At 41.7% G+C, this 21,391-nt stretch overlaps 1 protein-coding gene across 5 annotated transcripts in view; it reads right to left on the bottom strand.

Moving 5' to 3' along the window:
• The window catches only part of Xpnpep1 (X-prolyl aminopeptidase 1), a 46,865-nt gene extending 27,665 nt beyond the window's left edge, over positions 1-19,200 (bottom strand). The window contains exons 1-3 of one of the 5 annotated variants that reach the window (XM_090345926.1): positions 19,037-19,200; positions 12,411-12,487; positions 5,653-5,777 (exon numbers count right to left, since the gene is read on the bottom strand). In XM_090345926.1, the coding sequence (XP_090202052.1) occupies positions 5,653-5,777; positions 12,411-12,487; positions 19,037-19,068 (234 nt within the window). In that variant the 5' untranslated portion in view covers positions 19,069-19,200. The other 4 variants (XM_090345925.1, XM_090345929.1, XM_090345928.1 and 1 more) reach the window with 4 other exon arrangements.
• Between the last annotated feature and the right edge of the window lie 2,191 nt (positions 19,201-21,391).

Below are 21,391 nucleotides of genomic sequence, written 5' to 3'. Positions count from 1 at the left end.
AAAAGGAATATGAAGTATGTCTCACATTAACCTCCACCCTCATCAACCACACAAGTGACATGCACAACCAAGAGTCATTCCTACAGTCAAGCCTGGCTCCCAGATTACTTAGTAGCCAGGTAATAATGATACCACAGTGGAGGATTAAGATGTGAAACAAAGCAATGAGCATCTACCCAACCCTAACAGACACCTGCATTTATTACTAAGCATCAGGCAATGAACTAGACTTTGAGGAAACCTATCTTCTCCAAGTAGACAATCTGACCATCAAAACAGCACAGTCATCCCATGATACAGCACAAAACTATGCTAGTTACATGCTGTCAAATTTGCTGTAGATTCAAGGGTGTTCAGATTGACCTTAAATCCATCAAGCCAAGCTCAGAGGTTTGAGCAAGGATACCATGGACAGATAAGGAAAAATAAGGAAGGAAAAGATGGAAGAAATACAGAAATAAGAGGGAAGGCAGGCAGCAAACTACACAGCTCTTGAGAGACACTACAGGTCAGAAAGAATGGTAATGTGACCAGAGCTAGGTTTGTTTTTAAAAGAGTGGTCAACATGGCTACCAGAAGATGGAAGAGCAGAAAAGGAGGGCAGCCAGTGAGATCTCACGCTGGCTGACTTTCCTCCTCCTTACCCTCTTCTTCCATAAATCTGGCACATATTTCAGACATACTAAGTTCTCCACAAAAATGAAACAAAACCAAGGGCTGACCATCCACAGGACATGTAAGAGTGGGGTATAAATGAAGATACAAGCTCCTCATGTCCCAATAAATAAGGTAATCCTTTGGTATTTTATTTTCTCCTAAACTGGACTTGAGTCAAAGTATGCAGAGAAAACATATAACTGCCCACAGACAGGCATCTTACTTACTATAAAGAGTCTAGAGAGTATCTGCCCAACCAGGACTTCATTTCCCAGGATTCTTTACTTCAACGAGGTGTGGTCCTGTGACTAATTCATACCAATGGAATGTGGATAGGAAGCGATTTCTAGATCAGGGCAGTTAAATATGGATATGTCCTCGCCATACTTTTTTCTGCCAGCTACAATGGTGTCATCACCAAAAACAGCCTGGATCACTTTTCCTCCTGATAAAGGAATCCCCCCCAAAACCCAGACACACAAACTCTGTAATTTATAATTATGCCACTGAAAGTTAACTGTTAACTACCTCAGGCATTATGATAACTAAATTGGACAAAAACCCTACCCCAGCACTGATTTGAAAAGCCTCTAGGAAATATCAAACAAAACAACAGGAAGATGACTCCAAGAGGAATGGATAAAGGGTCCAGAGAGCTTAGAAACATCTGATTCATGTCTTCCAAAAGGAGGAACCAAAAACACCACCAAAGAGTCACAGTGGCAGAGTCAGTCTGAAAAAAAAACTGACCCTTTGACTAAACCAAGCCCAGCAACAGAGCATGGACCTTTCAAATGGAGAAAAAGAGAACCTGGATCTCTAAAAGCAAGTGCTAGAGCAAAGCTCTGGTTCCAACCAATAACTCTCCTGGTTTGGAGCCAGCAGTGCCCACAGTGTTTGACTAAAAGGAGTAAATGAAAGAAACCATCTCTACTACAGGAGAGAAGGGGCAATTCCTCACTTAAAAGTCCCCTTGGGGCCAAATTCATTAATACCACCACCCTTATTCTGAGCTTAAAAAGAAGAAAACCTTAAAGTGGCAGATGACTGAGAGAAGCACACCAAGAGAATACCAAGTCCTTGTGTAATCACGCATTTGGGGTACATTTTCTCTCTAACAGGGAACAGTGTGTGGGTGTATTTGTACTTTAGAAAGTATACAAAGGACAGAACTCAAGATTCCCTTTCACTTCCAACACTCTCCCTTCTCCATCCCTAGAAGAAAATCCACTAACCTTGAATCAAGCCTGAAATGAAATAAATTAAAAACCACAGAGATCAGAACCTCTCTATTACTGAGGAGGGTGTTAGGAAAGTCACACACAAGGCGTACACACAAGCCTGAGAATTACCCCAAATCTCACTGAACAGTCACCCATCAAAGCCCCTTCTATCCACAGAGCAGAGACTGCCACCAAAAACCCATCTCTTTCTGTTGATGGTACCACAAATACCTATACCCCCAAAACTGCAGGGTCCACACTCAATTCAGGCTCTTCTGCATCTCCTTTTAGAGCTCCCTTTTTTGGATCATATTACCAGTACCCAAGTCAAGGTACTCTTTACCTACTTGGGGATCCTGCACTGGCCTATGAACAGGTTTCTCAATCCATACTAAACATCCCTCTTACAGGTTATGTCCCTCTCCTGTTAAAGACTCTCTTCTGCTCTGGGGATCATGGCTACCCCAGGCCAGGCATGAGTAACTCAGAGTGGCCTGGCCAGGACTTCTACCATCTGCCAGCCTCTCTCCATGCATCCAAATTCCACCTGTTCGCATTTTTTAATGATTCATTATTAAGTTATACATACAAAACATAATAACTTTGTTCACCAAAGATCCATGTAAAAACAGCACAAGTCTGCAACTCTTTGTTCTAATGGTTGACAGGTCCCACATTATATTCCTGGCAGGGAGTTAAGATGTAGAGAACATCACTGGTACTAACTAGCTTTCAAGACACTGCAGGGAGCATAGAAGGCAGAGTCACACAAGAATTGTCCATGGGGGCGGCAGAGGCTTGAGGTTAGTTATGTGACAGTGCTGGCAGTCTGGTAAGACAGTGATGGTATGGTTCATAGTTTAAAAATATATTGGATATTTTTAAAACTAAAACTGCAATATATGATTTTTATACTTTATTAGAAAACTAAGAAAAGCATGTATAAAAACTAAGAACCTATAAAAACTCAGAAAAGCTCTGAATAAAGTGAAAATAGGGATCCATTTTTGCTAATCTACAAAAAAAGAAACCTCTAATGCATCATTTGAAAGATTTCGTAATACAAGTAGGAGGCTTACTGTTTATTAGTAAAGGATTGTATCTCTCAAGTCCAAATTCTAACTGCCCACATCCTTAAATGCTACTTCCTCCCTTGAGCCTGTCAGCTTAACTATCCCCTCAACTGCAGATGCTCTGTACATGACTTGCAAAACCTCTGCTGTCCAGCACACCACCAGCAGCCAGGGAGGCCACTGAGTACTTGAAATATATCTAATTAACCATTTCACTTTAATTTTAAAACAGACACTCAAGATTTCATTACTGGAAACTTTTACATATGTTTAGAAAATTGGAGTAGGAGTCCACTTTTTCAACAGTAAACGTAATTGAAATACAAACACAGGAAAAATATTTCCAATGAAATATGGGTGCTACTATATACAAATGCATAATACATATATACCATATTTAAAGACTTAATATAAAAAAGCAAAAATAACAAAGTATTATTGTAGTTTTAATATTGATGACACGTTAAAATATTGTGTATATATTGGGGTAAGTAAAATATACTATCAAAATTAATTTAATTTATACTTACACCTCACATGTTTTTACTGAACAGTGTTGAACACTTTCCTATAACATTTACCAGTTTCCACTTCCGCTAGCACTTGTGACTGATTTATTTACTCTTTAATCACTACAATGTTATTAATTTCCACAATAGTAATGACAAAAATAGCAGCTATTATTGTGAAAAGTATTATGGGTAAATAATGTCACTATCCCTTTTTGAAGAGAGGGTGAAACCCAGAGAGTTGAACTGATGTCTAAAAATTGGAATTAACAGGAGCTAGGAGTGGTGGCACATGCTTATAATCCCATAATAATAAAAGTAGGAGGATTGAGGGCTCAATGTCAAGCAACAAAGTTTATCTATATGCTAACCACCTTCCTCTGCATTTGCCTAGTACCTGGCCCTAAGCAGTCAGAAAAGATGCACCAAGTATGGAAAACACAACTAATATCATATACGTAAGGACACAGCTAAAACCACAGATATGCCAGTTTAAAGTTTACAAAGAAAACAGCAGAGTGAAGACAGAAGGATGTCAAGAATACACAAATATAGGTCTGTGACATCTATGACACAATTGTGCCTTCTGCAGTAAATGACAACTTATACAGGGCATGCTTGATGTTTTCTGTGTTTTCAAGAAAAATCTGGGACTATGGCTTTGTGCTCCTCATCAAGAGGGAAGCCATATACTTCTGATAGTCTAGAATCCTTAGCAAGAATAACTGAGAGGCTGGTATGTCCCTGAGGCTTTGCCAGCCTCTTCCCCTTCCCAGAGGAACTGTGCTGCTTATATCAGAGGCTAGTTCAAATAACATGGCAGATTACATCTTTTTGCACCTTCAGGACTCTCCTGATGGTAAGGTTCGTAAGTGAAGTAAGGCCTTGAAGAGTCTTTACACTGGGATCAAGAGCACCTTCAAAACGCTTCAACCACAGACAAAGTGCAAGCCACACAACGTGCTCCAGGAGCAGACACCACCCTCCTAGCTCAATACTGAGAGAAGACAGGCACAGTCAAATCAGCCTCAACAACGGCCTAATGCTTGAATTTTATTTTTAGTGGGATTTAGCTCAGGTTTGGGGGAACTCAGCATACTGTTTCTTAAAACTCTCCAAGCTTCCTGTTTCTCTGCCTTTCCTCCCAAGCCTCCTACCTGGAACCCCTTCCTCCACTTCCTTCTCTCCTCCTCCAACCCCTCACCACTGTTTATCCAAACTCTACATACCCCTCAAGGTTTAGCTCAAAGCACACCCTCACACACACACACACAACCCCCACACTCTCCAGTATCCTCCCATCCAGCCCTCAAACTTCCACAGCCCCTACCCAAATCTTCTCAATGGCAGTTATCCTAGAAATACAGATACATGTTTGCACATCTTAGTTCCACTACTGAGTGTTTTTTTTTTCTCCCACCAGGAACAATTCTCATCTTTGTATCATCTACAACACCTAAGGTAGTAATCTACACATAAGCAATCTGTACTGGAACAAACATACATATATATATGCCTTTACAGAAGAATAGTACCTTGTATATTATTTTGACTCTCAGTAAACCTTAGCTGCGGTGAGAGCAGGAATCCAATCTCAAATTCACCTTTGTAATCCTGCAGTGCCATAAACACAGTATAGGCCCTCAAGTCAACTGGACGAACCCACAAGAGGGTACAAGGCCTGCTTATCCTCCTGCCCTTCAGCCTTACCGCAAGAAGTCTTCCTCTGCAAATGTAACTCCCCTTCTAAGATAACTGCTGCTTTCAGAAGGAAAGGGAAATTGCTGAGTTGGTTCTAAATAAAGAGTGGCAATCGTATCATCCCTAATTACTGCTGGTGGAGCTCCAGGAGGACCTACCCAGGTACATCAGAGGGAAGGGACCATCCAGATGAGGGAGAGAGGGAGGGAAGGACTGGGGGAGGCAGGGGAAATGGCATGGAGCGTATCACTATCAGAAACACCCCAGACTTTTGTCCCTAAATTTGTCTAGTAATTCTCTCCCAACTTACTGAACACTGGCCAGATTCGCTGGCAACAAAGCAACAGGCATTCAGTGAGACAGATCTCTCAGAGACAGCTAGAATTCTGAGTAAACAACTAGAATTCTATGGATACAGGTGGCTCAGAGGAAGACTGAAAAGGAAGAAAGGCTGGTGAGTTCGAACCCCAGCCCCTCTCTCCTCTGTACCTGGTGGGCATCTCCTGAAGGGATGATATAGGCCTGGATCGGTTCTGCCACGTACTCGCAGTTCCTCATGACTTGTCTCAGCTGCTGAAGCAGCTCCGAAGTCACCTTGGGGGCCATTCTGCTCTCTGCAACAACAGAAGAGTTTGTTCTAAATTAGCCGAACCCCAGAAATTCAATGAAAAAGTTCAAAGCCAGACACAGAGACAAGTGCATTCTGCTTCATCCCAGGTATGTCACAAACCAATGCACCAGACCAAGCACAAAGCTTCTAGAAACACTCATGATTGGAGTTCTGAAATACTGCTTCCAGCTAGGTGCTGATGGCTCATGTCTATAATACTAGCTACTAAGGAGGTTGAGATCTGAGGGTCACGGTTCAAAGGCAGCCCAAACAGAAAAATCTGGGAGGCTATAGCTTAAATGGTAAAGCACTAGTCTTGAGAAAAGCTCAGGCACAGCCTCCAGCCCTGATACCAAAATAAATAAATAAATAAATAACAAAAACAAAAAACTACTTCCAAATATCTATCATATGGAAAGAATATCTGAGCTAAGACTCATTTCCACAAATTCACTTAAGGTTACTCATTTCATCTATAAGACTTTTTTCTGAGGAGATAAATACCCAGAATACAAGTGTTGATCTTTGTTTATATTTTTTAAACTGAAGGAAAACATATGATTGGTTACATATACTGTACATATACATATACTGTAATACATACACTACTACAACACAAGAAAAAATGTTTTATAGGTCTCTAACTGGGAAGGATATTGAGACAATACTCATGAGTGATCAAAAGATTACAAAAGAACACACAGAGAGGCCAGGAGTTTGGCCTAGTGGTACAGTGCTTGCCTAGAATGCACAACAACCCAGGTTCAATTCCTCGGTATCACATACATAGAAAAAGCCGGAAGCAGTGCTCAGGCCCTGAGTTCAAGCCAGGACTGACTGAAGTGAGGGTTGGGGATACAGAGAGACTGTATATGCTTATGTAAAAGTGGAGTTGCTAGAAGAACTGCTTTAGGGTAATTTAGAGTATTTTTCTTCTGGTGCTTTTCTGTGGAAGTCTGCTTATATCCACATTAAAGCATGTCTCACAAATGGTTTTCTTAGGCAACCAATCAGAAATTTGGGGTAGAAATTTCAATCTACTAAAAGACAAAAAAGTCCTATCTTTTGCTATAATAAATAGTACTACAGCAAAACTAGCTGTGACCCTCAAGGAGAGGGGAACCAGAGCTTCAACACTGGGTTCTCCTCTCTTAAAATATGGGATGGAAAGTGTTAGACTAAACCCAAGGTTTTAAACTGAGTCCCAAGAAGTCCAAAGGACCCAGCAGATCCAACCAGAGCCATAAAACCAGAGCTGGAGTTACCAGCTCCACAAAATACAAAACAGGAACAGAAAAATCAAAAGTCATGAAAAAGAAATGTTACAGACATTAAATGTGGTCCCAGTAGAAATTCTTGAACTTTTACAAACATTTAAGTAGTCCAAATCAAAAGAGCACTACATGCCAGTGAGAACCAGAAACTATTTCTGTGATGCAGGCAAACTACTTCTGATGGTACAAACTGTTTAACCGCTTCAGTTGGTTCTTCAGAAAGATTTTTATTCAACAAAGTAACTATTAACAGTTCTAATAAACATCTGCAGCCCAATGGTCACATAACAAAATATCTTCACAAAAAGCAATGCAGACTGATGATTACATGTATTTTAATATTTCCCATGCACTGAATAAAACTCTTATAAAAAATAATGGGGTTTTCCAATTTGTTTGCTTATTCTTGGGGTTTGGGTTTGTCTTGCTATGCACCCCAGGCTGGCCTAAAATCAGTGGTCCTGTTATTATGGCCTCCCAACTAGTAGAATTACATATGTATGTCACCACATCCGGCTTCCCAACTTATTTATGAATAGCTTTAAGGGTAAAGATTCACAGCAAAACTGAACATATAGTATAGAGTTCCCACACAGCCCCTACCACAAAGCACACATACACACACACACACACACACACACACACACACACACATGTGCGCACGCGCGCGCACACACACACACACACACCTTTTCCCAACATCAACCCCTGTCACCAGGGCAGTGCATTTGTTACAACTGATAAACCTACACTGCTATCCAAAGTCCATAGCTTACTCTTAGTGTTGTTTATGATATGAGTTTTAATGAATGTATCATGTATCCACCACTGTAGTATGTAGAATATTTTAGCTGCCCTAAAAATCCCATAAGCTACTTACTATATAAAATCCTGAAAAGACTAAAATAAGGACCCAGTAAGAAAGGTCAGTTGCTGCCTTTTCAGAATGTAATATGCATTTAAGACTTTTCTTTTACTTGATAATATGTATTCAGGATTCCTCCATATCTTTCCATGGTTTGTTTAATAACTCAGTTCTCTTTAGTACTGAAAATATTCCAATGTGTAGATGCACCATGACTTGCTCACTCCTTCACCAGTGAAAGACATCTATGTTGTCTCCAAGTTTGAGTAATTATGAATAAAGTTGTTATTATCATTCATGTGAAGGTTTTTATGTAGATATGAGATTTCAAAGCATTTGAGTAGGCCAGGAGTTTGGCCTAGTGGTAGAGTATTTGCCTAGCATACACAAAGACCGGGGTTCAATTCCTCAGTACCACATATATTTAAAAAAGCTGGAAGTAGAACTGTGACTCAAGTGGTAGAGTGCTAGCCTTGAGAAAGCCCAAGGACAGTGCTCAGGCCCTGAGTTCAAGGCCCAGGACTGGCAAAAAAAAAAAAAAAAAAAAGAAAGAAAGAAAAAAAGAAAAAAAAGCATTTGAGTAAATACAAAGGAGTGTTATGGTGAGATCTGATGTTAAGTTTATTTAGTTTTGTAAAGAACTGCTAAACTCTCTTCCAAAGTTGCTGTACGATTACATTTCCTCCAGCAATGAATAAAGAGTTCCTTTTGCTCTATATCCTTGCCAACTGTTCTGAATTTTGTCAACTCATTTTTTTTAGTGACTAAAAAAAGATTTCACTTAACCAAAATGTCCTAATACACAATGTTATACATAATGGTACAGTGAGACAGTTAGATCATCTTCAAGGACTGACATCTTGACTAGATAAGGCTTACACTCGGCTGGATATGGATTCTGTATTTGTTCTATAACAGTTTTAGTGTTTCTTCCTCTCTATCACCTCCAGAACCCTGGGCTTTTCCATCTCAGTTATATGATTATTTCTAATAGATTCCCCAACAAGTACCATATTGATGGTAGGACTCTTTCATTATTGCCAGCAAGAACAACTTCAGGAGCAGACCTCAGGGCTCTATGTAAGGAGTTTCAAAAACACAGAACTACTAAAAGAGGTGCTAAAAACTCCTACTTATGGGCTGGGAGTTTGGCCTAGTGGTAGAGTGCTTGCCTAGCATGCACAAAGACCTGGGTTCGAGTCCTTGGTACCACATACGTAAGAAAAAGCTGGAAGTGGTACTGAGGCTCAAGTGATAGAGCTCTAGCCTGGAGAAAGTCCAAGGACAGTGCTCAGGCCCTGAGCTCAAGCCCAGGACTGTACTCCTACTTATGATTCAATCATGTCCACATTTCTTGCATTATAGCAACTGCCTCTGAAAACTATTATTTAATCTACTATTCTTTTGCTTTTGTTTGATCTACTAAGCCTATAATTTTACAATTAGAGAAAGAAAAGTCAACTATATTCCGTTTAGTCTAGTTTATATGTCAGTATCTCCCTTTGATCCAACATGAAGTCTATTTGACATAATATTGTCAATATCTGATACCTTTAAGAAGCTTCAAAATAGATTGACTATTTTTTTTATTATATTTCTAAGAAAGTTAATTTCCCCCTGGCAAGCCAGCGTCTTAGTATTTTTTGAGAGTAGCTTTGCCCAAGCTACTCTCTGTCTCCTGGGTTCAAATGATAGCCCTTCCTCAGCCTATGGAGTAGGTATGACTTATGACTTACAGACATAAACTACCAAATCAGACAATGTTCATATTTTTAGAAAAAGACAGGCAAAAACTGAAGACTTCCCTTGGAGCAGTAGTTCAACCTTGGCAATGCATTAGAACTCTTAGAGAATTTCTGTTTTAATTGCTCTGGAGTGCAAACCAAGCATGCAGAACGTTATAAAGCAAATATACACACCAACTGACAGAGGCCAAAATACTTTATTGCAAGTTCATTAATTTCTTTATAGAGTGTAGCTCTAACTAAAGCACACATGACTTCAAGATTTTGATGGCACCAACTTGGTGTTTTTAGTGATTACTTGTCAGTCATTATCAGTCATTCATCTCACCAGTAAAGACAGCATAACCCACAGCAAGCGGAAAATCCTCAATTACAAACTGAAAACCATCCAGGGCAAAGTGGACCTGGTCAAAGACATCTTTTGCCTTCCTGGGCACTGTAACCTGCCTCCATACCAGCCATTCTGACCATCATCACCACCTCTGGCCTCATCACATATTTCTCTTGACTGATACACTAGGCCTTACAATCAACCTTTACAGTCCACTGTAGTGGTGTACTTACATCTTTCCTCAATGTACCTGTCCCATCATACTCTCTCCTTTTCCTTCCTTCTCACTCTTCAAACTCATCACATTTGGCCAGTGTCCTTGGCCAAATATAGCCTCTTCTTTGTCATCTGTACCAGATAGGATAAAGGCACTTCCACCTGACACATACCTATGATTATTGAGATGGGCTAAAGGAATGTCACAATTTTGGGTTTATGACCTTTTCAAACCCAAATAACAAAGAGTAACAAATCTGCAGTGAAAGAAATTTAGATGATGTCATATTATAACACCTGCTCATTCCAAATTCTCTTATTTTTTTCAGAAACATTAGAAGCAGCCAAAATCTGAGCCAAGTGCACAGAGAACTAGAAAGCCAAGAGCAACAGGCCTAGGCCGTGATGTAACATTAGCCTATGCCAGGTATTTTTAAACTGTGACTTAAAGGGAATGACTCACTGAAAATGCTTTTGCATATGCAGATCTGCTGTTAAGAAATAGGTTCCCAAACCTCAGCCTGTATCACAAACACTTTTTCCGCCACATGCACATGAAATCACACCTTATTTGGTTCATTGGGTGGCTACAGTTAAACATGATAATATGTGTGAAAGTACTGTGTGCAGCAACTAACACATTTAGGAGCTCAAGAAATATTTGAACCAAGATCTGAAGTGCCAGCTGGAATTCCCACCCATCTGATTATAATGGAAGGGGCTGATTTACTCCAATTTCAGCTTCTTAACACATGGACAGATGCTCTGCCAGCATCAATTGCTCGGGGGAGGGGCTGGGGGCTTTACATACATTAGTGGTTAATTCTCACAATGATCCTCCTGGGGAGATTTTACTATTCCCATTTAAAGGAACAGGAATTTAAAGAAGTGAAGCAGTTGCCCAAGCTGGATTATCAGGAACCAGGACCCAAGGTCTGTCCAATTCTCAAGTCTATGCACCATTATCAATGTATTATAGAAGACTTAAGATTAGAGCATTCTCAGATCAACAGAATCAAAGCACATGGGCTCCAGTTTCCAGCTGACATCTACAGCCTCAGACAACAGATAGTCCCAGAAACACTATTTCCCCTAAGAAAAAGAGAAGTTCTTTTGAGCTCTAAATTTAATGACTCTATCCTTTTTTCCCCTTTCTTACTTCCTCTTTTTTCCTTGCTTATTATTCTTTCCTCTCCTGTTTCCTATTATAGCCCAAAATATGCTAGCCACATAAACTTTTTTTCTTCCGGGGTGGGGATGGGTCTTGGGGCTTAGACTCTGGGCCTGGGCATTGTCCCTGAGCTCATCAGCTTAAGGCTACTGCCCTTCAGCCACAGCTCCACTTCCCGTTTTCTAGTGGTTAATTGGAGATAAGAGTCTAACAGTCTTTAGTGCCTGGCTGGCTTTGAACTGAGATCCTCAGATCCCAGCCTCCTGAGTAGCTAGGATTACAGGTGTAAGCCACCATGCCCAGTGACATAAACATTTTTAAAGAAAAGAATATTATCTAAAATTGCATACAGTAATAGCACTGCTATTCCAAAGAGAGACTACTAATGGTTTCTTATACACTTTAAAGGTTTCTTATATACTTTTCATTCCACAAGAAGTTAACATGATGGCTCTCTTATATAATCCATAGAAAAGCACTAACTTACCTGGGACAGAAAGAGGGTAATATATCACTTTTCAGAATTCAGGTTTCTAGCAATTAATCACAAAACTAACAAGTTCTAGGAAGGAAAGATGACTGCAAGATGGTTTTCCTAAATAAACATTCAGTTTATAAAGCATGAACATGTATTTTCTCATTTCAGAATCTGATGAAAGATCGAATGCTAATTTCCAATATGACCAATAAGGACCAAGAAAAGACAGATTAGAAGTACTAGAATCACATATTTCAAAAACTAATCTATCTCTACCCTACCACCACTACCTGTCTCCATACAAACAGAAATTGCAAAAAGAAAACAAAGTATGTTATTTTCTGACAAGTAAGGAACATACGTAAACAGCAGATAAGTATCCAGAGAGCCAAAGGACAAGGTTCATTTCCCTATCTAGTAATTGCTAACCCTTTACCATTTCTTCTTATTCATGGGCTGGATGGTCAAAAATCTTGAGACTGTCATCTCAAGATTTATAGGTAAAATTACTTACAGGTCTCATTTCTAGGTAAAATTATTGTTACCTGATTCCACACCTGTGTCTCCTGAGGACGTCACCTCGTTAGGTTCAATTATTCTTAAATTCCGCAGTTGAAAATCCTGATGATTCGCCCTTACAAAGAGAAAGAACAGGAAGTTGAAGACTTTGACCACAGTAAACGTGGCAAGACTCAGACAAAGAAGGCATCAACTTGTCTTAGCAGTTTTGTCCATGAGTCAGAGGAACTCTCACCCCATTATCAGTGATGGGCTAAAGACAACTTGCATGGCAGGTGAGCCGCAGCCCGTTTCTCCTTTATGAATGGTGTTCAATTGTGTCTAATCTCCTTGTAGGTAGACTAAAAAGATTTTCTTTTCAGTGATTGTATGTTTCACAAGTACCTATTTTCAGTCTGTAGTGTCCTGTTCTTTCATTCTCATTTCTATTTCTTCTCTAATCAACTGTATCATTGTAGGTCCTCCTAATTTCTTTCATATTTTCCATATGTGATAGCAATTCTCATGTTTGCCACCTCTCCCTGGAGTAACTCATTCTATGTACTTTTTGTATGCTGTATCTGAAGTTCTAGTACTCCAGGGCCTGAGACAAGGAGGACTGTGAGAGTACAGGGCCAGCCTGTACTAGATAAATGAAACCTTGTATCAAAGAAGAAAGGAGACTGGTGGGAGAGGAGATAATAGAGGAAAAGAAAAAAGAAAGAGGAGAGAGAGGGATGGAATGCGAGAGGGAAAAGGGAAGAAAGAGAAGGAAGGGAGGGAAGGAGGGAAGGAAGGAGGGAAGTCAGTTTTCAGTAAACACTGCCTATCTGAATAAATGTGTCCCTGAAACATACAACCATGACTGTCACTGCTCAATAATTAATTAATTTCTTAGCCAGAAGATCTGCACACAAGTCCCTTATCCTCATTTTGGGACAGTCTGATACCCTGGACCACAGTCATGAAGGTCTCTGTTTGAATCAGATAAATTTCCAAGGCTCAGTTTACCAGCATACCACTCAGGCTCTAAGTTCCTCAATTTCAGGGACCCAAAGATTCTCTTTCAAGTTTACTCAAATATTTATTGAGAATCTTCTATAACCTAGGCTCTAGTCTAGAAATAACAATGAACAAAGCTAATAATATACATGGCTTCAAAACATGTAGATAGGATGAAACAGGAGAGGGAGACTGGATAGGGAAGAAGACTAGAGGCGACTTTTTCTATGAGAAAAAGGAAAGCAGGGCCAGGGAAAGAGGGTGGCTAGAGAATAGAAAAGATAACACTTGGCATTTTAACACATACTTCAAAACAACAGTGAGAGGGGCATCCTCATTTCTAGAAGAATGTGCCAGTAAGCACAAAGGGTACAAGGCAGAAGTGTGCCTGCAGTGCAGGAAAAGCAAGGAGGCCAATAAAGTATGTTTGTGTAACAGGGTAGATTAGATCAGATTACACCATAGGTTTTACATGTTACCCAGCCATGACTTACACTTAACTAAGTAATCATCTTAACCACATTTGCACATGTTGGTAGGTTCAAAGAAGTTCACATTAGCTCAATATACCACAGGACCAGAACCAGAAGACTGGATTTTACCAATCACTGCAAGCCTGCTCTTGTCTGGCTGCTACTTTAATTTCATCCGACTAAGATTTAACTACCTGGGAAAAACACATATTCTTTCATTAAAAAAAAAAAAAGGAAAGACACTGGGCTGTTGTAGAAAATAAGGCCCTCTATTTGATCCCCAGGACTGAAGGGAAAAAAAAGTCCAGATATCCCACTATCTGAACCCCTTCAACAAAATACAAGCAAACTGAAACCAGTGATAATATAAAAAGGATCATACAGGACTACAAAGTATCCAGCAATGCAAAGTTAGTTCAACCTATGGAAAGAATTAACGAAAGCCATTATATACACGGAAGAAAGAACCAAAACCATTCTCTCATCAGACAAGGAAAAAGAAAAAAAGTATTTACCACCACCACACTCAGCAGACAGCACACAGGCTAGTCTAAGTAAAAGAGTTCTCAATATCCCATGTCAGTAGCCAGGCAGCAGTGCCTGCCAGTGACCCCAACTAAACAGCTGTCTGAAACCAGTCCCAGACAAATATGCAAGACCCCACCTGAAAAAGAACGAAAGCAAAAAGACCTGGGGACATGGTTCAAGTGAAAAGTGCAACTGCCTGGCAAATATAAGGCCTTCATGTTAACAGACTAACAGCTTTCTCCTATGGTCAGGACCAAGGTAGGGATAACTTATCTTTCCACTCCTATTGAACATTATACTATCTAGGATAAGCAGGGAAGAAACTGTAACAACATGTAAATGGATTGGTAAGAAGTGAAACTATTTGCAAATAATATTGTCTTGAACACAAAAAATCCTAAAGGCTACACACATACATACACACACACACACACATGCACACACAGGAAAAATGAGTTCAACAAAAACACAAGATATAGCCAGGCACTAGTGGCTCATGCCTGTAATACTAGCTACTCAAGAGGCTGTGTGTGGCTCTAGAAAACAGTCTGACAGTTGCTGAAATGAGTAAAAGGTTAGTTCCAATCCATGCATTTCCACTCCTAGATATATACTCAGGAAAACTAAAAGCATATATCCTCATAAAAATTCATACATAGGGATAAGGAGGTTAAGTCAATTAAGGAACACTTCACTACATTCATGGGACTCAACACCACAAAAAGAAAGGTTATGCAAATGTTCATACCTGTATTATCTGTAATAGCCAAAAGGTAGAAAGAAACCAAACATCCAACTGCTGAATGGATAAATTAAAAGTTTACCCATACACTATAATATTATTTGACAATAAAAATTCATATAAACATAGGTAAACCTTGAAAACATTATGCCAAGGTTAAAAAAGAAAAAAGCTGGGCCAGGAGTTTGGCCTAGTGGTAGAGTGCTTTCCTAGCATGCCTGAAAACCTGGGATTCAGTTCCTCAGTACCACATACATAGACAAAAGCCAGAAGACTAGATGTATATGATTCCATTTGCATGAAATATATAGAATAGGTAAATCTATAAGATGAAGATTGGTAGCTGTTAAGGGCTGAGAGGGGGTTATAGAAAACAAGACATACCAATGGGTAAAAGATTTATTTGGAAAAAACGGAATGATATGGAGGTGTTGCTCAAGCCTAAGGCCCTCAGTTAAAACGCCAATACTGTCACAAGAAGAAAAAAAAAAGCTGGAAGTAGAGCTGTGGCTCAAGGTGGTAGAGCAAAAAGAGATCGGCGACAGTGCCCAGACCCTGAATTCAAGCCCCACAACCAACAAAAAATAAAATATAAAATAAAGCTAAGGCCATATGGCCATATAGGATGAGGCTAAGCAAAATGAATTCTGGGATATGGAACAAGAGGTTTACCTTAGTGATTGTTGTTCTTAATGTACGATGTAAAGTTATTTCTTTTCTCTTTTTTTCCCCTTATGGTTTATCTCATATTGTTATTGCATCTGACTTTTGTGCCTGGTATACTGTATATATGTTTATTTGTTCAGTTGAAATAGGGAAGGGAATGGGAAAAACAAGAAGATTGGGCAGGAAGGGAAAGTGGGAGAAAAACATGGGAAGGGGAGGCCAGGCCCAGCACGCAGTGGCTCACGCCTGTAATACCAACTACTCAGGAGGCTGAGATCTGAGGATAAAGTTCAAAGCCAGCCCTGGCACTAAAGACCCTGAGACTCTTATCTCCAATTAACCACTAGAAAAGTGGAAGTGGCACTGCGGCTCCAGGGGTAGGGCAGTAACCTTGAGCTGAAGAGTTCAGGGGCAGTGCCCAGGCCCAGAGTTCAAGCCCCATGACCCACAAAAAAAAAAAAGGTGTAAGTATCAATGTTCAAGAAGTAACGTACCCACTAACTGATGAATATAACTGCAACCCCTCTAAATATCACCCCAACAATAAAACACAATAAAAAATTAATTTTTAAAAAGCTAAAATTTGGATGGTAATGAAACTGCTCTAAATTGTCTGTGGTAATAGTTGTACATCTCAATGAATACCCTGTATAACAAGGAATTGTATCATGTATGAACGACCTCAACTAAGATACCTCTCTCTCTCTTGGATAAGGATACAAAACAATTCTGTTTCCCATAGCTTCATATGTAAGTTTATAAAATAGTGAATGAAGGAAGTCAATGCCCCCCTCTGCCTCTGAGTAATGTGTACAAATGACTGGCACTGGTACAGGACTTGAGGGGCAAGCTATTCAGAGGCAGTCCTGTTCACTCATCTATAGAAGAAAACAAGAACAACTCCTATAGACCAGATATGGGTACCTGCAAAACCCCAGACCCGAAACCAGATCGGACAGGTGAGCTCAAGCTCTTTAGGTGAACATCACCACCTCCACCTCTCTACCAAGATCCTAGGACTCATAAGCACTTAATAGTATAGACGCCCTGTTCTTGTTGTACGTTGGTCTCTGTAGAGTTCAATACACATCCAGCCCTTAGTTTTTTGACAGACATATTCTCAGTGAACTCTTCACTTACTTTGACAAAAATAATCACAAGCTATCTGTAAAAAGAGAACTATCATTAAATATGAGAGCTAAGAGAATATACCTTAGGGACCACATAACTCCCTACTCTAGGCAAAGAAACTAAGAAAGATCAAATGCCTTGCTTAAAGGCTCACTGTTACTTAGTGATCATGCTAGGACTAGAGTCCAGGTCTTCCAATTTCTTCCCTTTCCCAGCCTACACTTTCTCCAAATCAAAATGGCCACAACTTACGAGGAAAGTAAAAGAACTACTTCCTGACCAATCTTTATACTGCTTGCTGGTGGATGAGATACTGAAAATTATACATTTGTCTCCCTCTCTGAAAAGAACTCCAGTAAGATTCTAGGTATCCAGCCCCCACACACACACACACCAATATCCCTAATCCATGAGAAGAATTATATATGTCTAGTGTTCAAGATGGGCCAAAGTAAGGACCAAGCTGAATTTGGTGGTACAGGTCTATAATACCAGCACTTGGAAATGCAAGTTGAAGGCCAGCCTCGGTGGAGAGTGAGATTCTGTCTTAAGGCAATAAGAAAAAGGTAACCTAGAATAGTTTTGGGGGCAAGAAATCCATCTCTCTTCCTGAGCACTCTGATTTTCTTTTTGAGGATGATCTTTTCTGCATTTCAGTCCCAAGGGGTTGGAATGAGTATCAGTCACTCACCCACCAAGTTCTGAGACCTAGGCTTGATCAATCCACTCCTCTGGCCATAATGATGCTTCAAGGATAGAAATAAGAATCAAGTCAGTCAGTCCAATGACAACCAGATCTAGGACTTCTCCAACCACTCCAACCATTTTTGCTGGGGCTGTCTGCCTACAAATCTCATTACATGTCACAAGAATGTCTGTCTGGGTAAAAAGCCAAGAATAAAAAAAATCAGTCAGAATACAAAATAGAAAGTCTGGTGCTTTAGCTTCACTGGAAACTATTCCAATCTCATTTTACCTAAGTCCATTTGAGTTGTTTCCAGACCCTAACTTGAAAAAAAAAAAACCCTCATTTCTATGGCACTGAAGTTCTACATCAGGAAGCCAGCTGAGGCAAAGGAGTCCCCTCAGCCCACCATCTATGATCAAAGACCCTTTTGCCACAGATAATGTGATCCTATAAATCTAGCAAAGGGCACCGTGGTCCTTAAAGATTTCCCCCCAGACTGGAGCCTAAGACATCCTCATCATTATCCACTTGCCGGACTCCCTTCCTAACATCTAACTTAGAGAAATCTCCTTCCACAGTGTAGGTCTAGATCTCTGCTCACCTCTAACCTGTGGTATACAAGGGCAAGTCCAGGTAAAGGAAGGCCTGAGATCTAGCCACTCAGGAGACACAAGCACACGCCACGGTCTGAATTCAGCAAGTAAGCCTTGCCATGCTCCTTAAATGTGTCGCTTGCAAGCTTCACCAGTTTTAACTCTAGCCTTTGTGAACTTGGACCATTTCTCTCGGTCTCTCCACTGGTAAGTGTATCAACTCAAAATAAACTCATAAGGCAGTGGGGTTATCCTTCGCCTGACCCGGCCAGGGCCAGCTACTGGCTGGGATGTTCCTGAAGGGTACGCCAATAAATCTTTCCATGTGGGTAGGGAGGGCCCTGAGCTGTCTGTCTTTGTGGTGGTGGCAAACCATGAAGGCAAACTACAGGGACAGGAATCTCCGGGGTGGTAAGTTAGCAGATTGGATTGTCAAGAAAGGCCGGCGAGGGCAGCAGTCCACACCCACCCCCACCCCGCCGTCCCGGTACCCGTGGGGAGGGTCCAACAGAGGGCAACTTGCTGCCGAGAGCGGGGCCGGGGTCTGGGTCGGGGTCGGTGACCGCACCTCGGGCCGAGCGCTGCGGTTCCTCCCTGGACACGTGTGCCTGGACCGGCTCCGGCGGCCCAGGGGACGCGCCGGCCTGGCCGAAAACGAACCGGATCCTGGCCGGGCTGCACGGCGGGGTCCCTGACTCGCCAGCGGGGGCTGGCTCGGTCACCTCCGGCCCTCGCCCCACGGCGGCAGGCCCTCGGCTCCTCACCCGCTCCGTGTGTGCCCTCCAGGAACCACCCGGGCGTCTGGAGCTGGCGTCCTCGCCTGGCTCGGACACCTGCTTCCCGGCAGAATCAGTCCCCTCACCTCACTCGCGGCGGCTTTCTGGAGGCTGCCATTCGGAGGTGACGTGCGCCGGCCCACGTCAGGGAAGCGCAGATCAGCTGATCAGCCCCGGAAAAAAAAAAAAAGGCAGGAAGGAGGGCTGTGCACCAGCAGACCGGCCGCCGTGCGCTCTGGATCGGCCACGCCCCCTTCTGTGGCGTGTTTACGCAACGGCCACGCCCATCTCCTGGCCACGCTACGCCCTTCGGGGGCGTGGTCACGGGCTCCGGGCAGTCCTCGGAGTCATGAGGCCCCGCCCACACTCTTCCTGCGCGGGCTGGGGACGCTGTGCGTGCGGAGCGTCACCTGCATTTCTGGAAGGCTGTCGGTTCCTCGCTGCTGTGTCCCTTCGGGAGGGCTGAGAGGAGTGGGACAGGCCACTTCTGGAAGAACCTAACTGGGGTCTTTGATACTTTCCCGGAGGCCTTTGAGATGGTCCCCAAATGATTTGCCCAGCGGCCCACTGTCCTGGGATAGCTAATAGACGCCATGGCCAGACTGAGCTCCTCACCCATCCACCAAGATGCACTCGGAAGGTCTTCACCATCTCAATCAATGGCTGCTCCATCTCCAAAACCGAAGATCTTGACCAAAAGTAATTTCCCCGCCCCCTACACACACACACCTCCTATCCCCCAAATTCCTGCTGGAATAGCTTTCCAATTCAACCACCCCGCCTAATGAACATCGCCACAGCCTCACCTGAACAACCTAGCCTAAAGCCAGCAGCCAGATCAACCCTTTGAAGCCTAAGATCAAGTTACCACTTTTCCACTCAGTCCTTTCAAACCGTTTCTCATTTCACAAAACGTACAAGTTCTATTTCATCTCCCTTAACCTCATTTTCCACTGTTCTCAAAACCTTGCTCGCTCTGCTCCAGCTAAACTAGGCTCTTTGCTATCCTTAGAAAGGCTAGGAGGCTTGGTGGAGTAGACCATTATCCTAGCAAGTGAGATTCCCCCGAGTTCAGATCCTAGTACAGAAAAAAGCTGTGCCCCAGGGCCTCCGAGTTTGTTCTTCCCCCCAACACCCAGCCTCCTTTTATCATTTTCCTTCAGGCCTCACCTTCCCATAAACTTGACCCTAACCACTCCTATAAACCCCTCTGACACTCTTAATCTCCTAACTCTTTCAAAAGCACTTATCGTCCTTTAACAAGATGTTTTTTAAGTATGTGTATTATATTTTGTTCCCTTTCTTTCCACCATAACGTGCGCGCGCGCACACACACACACACACACACACACACACACACACACACTATAGCCATCAGTGCACAAATTGTTTCTGTTTGATGAACAATATCTGACATTTAGTAAGTTCTCTTATATTTTCTGTCAGACTGAGTACCACCAGAAATTACACTCCTCCAGATCAGGGACAGTGACTCTGTTGTTCAATGTTATGCCTCTGATGCTTAGAACAAAATCTGATACTAAATGAAAATGGCAGCAGTTTTCAAGGGTGATCTGCACCTCCTTCTGCATTGACCTTAACAAAGGCCTAATATACCTGTATCAAATGAGTTCTACCTGCAAGAATTCAAAGGTCTAGTTAATATTCAATAAGCACTTTAACAAACCATGAAATCATGTGGTACAGCAAAAACATCTGTTCCATTTCCCCAACTTGATGGTGACACAAAGAGAAAGATTAAATAAAATGACTGGTTCCCACCCACATGTGAAAGATGGTGGGAAAGATCAAGTGATTAGAAAAAAAAAAGGGGTACCCAAAAGACAAAGGGAACAAGTATTTCATAATCATGTTGCCTAGGAAGAATTGGCTCAGAATCGATGTCATTGGCTTTAGGAGAGAGAAAGGCAGTTGGTGTTCCCAGAACTGGACGTGAATTCCTGTTTGCAGGATAACCAAGTCCCATTCCTGCTCTTGAAGTTCTTGAGAGTGAACCTCACAGAGAAGTTGAGCTGAATTATGGGCTCCTGACTGGTTCGCCTCACTCTGAAATCCTCCCATCTTAGAAGATGTAAAATAGTCACAATAGCCCAAAACAAACTAGTAAAGGACTATTATCTTTTTTTTTTGCTGGTTTTGATGTTTGCAAAAATCAAGTCTTTTGCCCAAGTCCTTGAGCTCCTCAGGAGTGAAACTGAGACCTATATTCAGGTAGTGGGATGGATCCTTGATCCCACAAAATAAAACATGAAATTATACAAGAGCCCCTTGATGTGGCCTCATCCAACCCTCTACCTTCCTGGATGAAAGAGGGAGGTGGCTGATTTTAGCATTTGCACTCAGATGGGATGGGTTTTTTTTTTTAATGTAAGCAGAAACATTAAATGTGTGGAAACATGCTAGGCTGAGTTATGATCCCC

Source organism: Megascapheus bottae, chromosome 15 (assembly GCF_031878675.1).
Source record: "Megascapheus bottae isolate mThoBot1 chromosome 15, mThoBot2.hap1, whole genome shotgun sequence".
NCBI classification, from domain to species: Eukaryota; Metazoa; Chordata; class Mammalia; order Rodentia; family Geomyidae; genus Megascapheus; species Megascapheus bottae.
The sequence above is the reverse complement of the archived record's forward strand: the minus strand, read 5'-3'. Positions and strand labels throughout refer to the sequence as shown.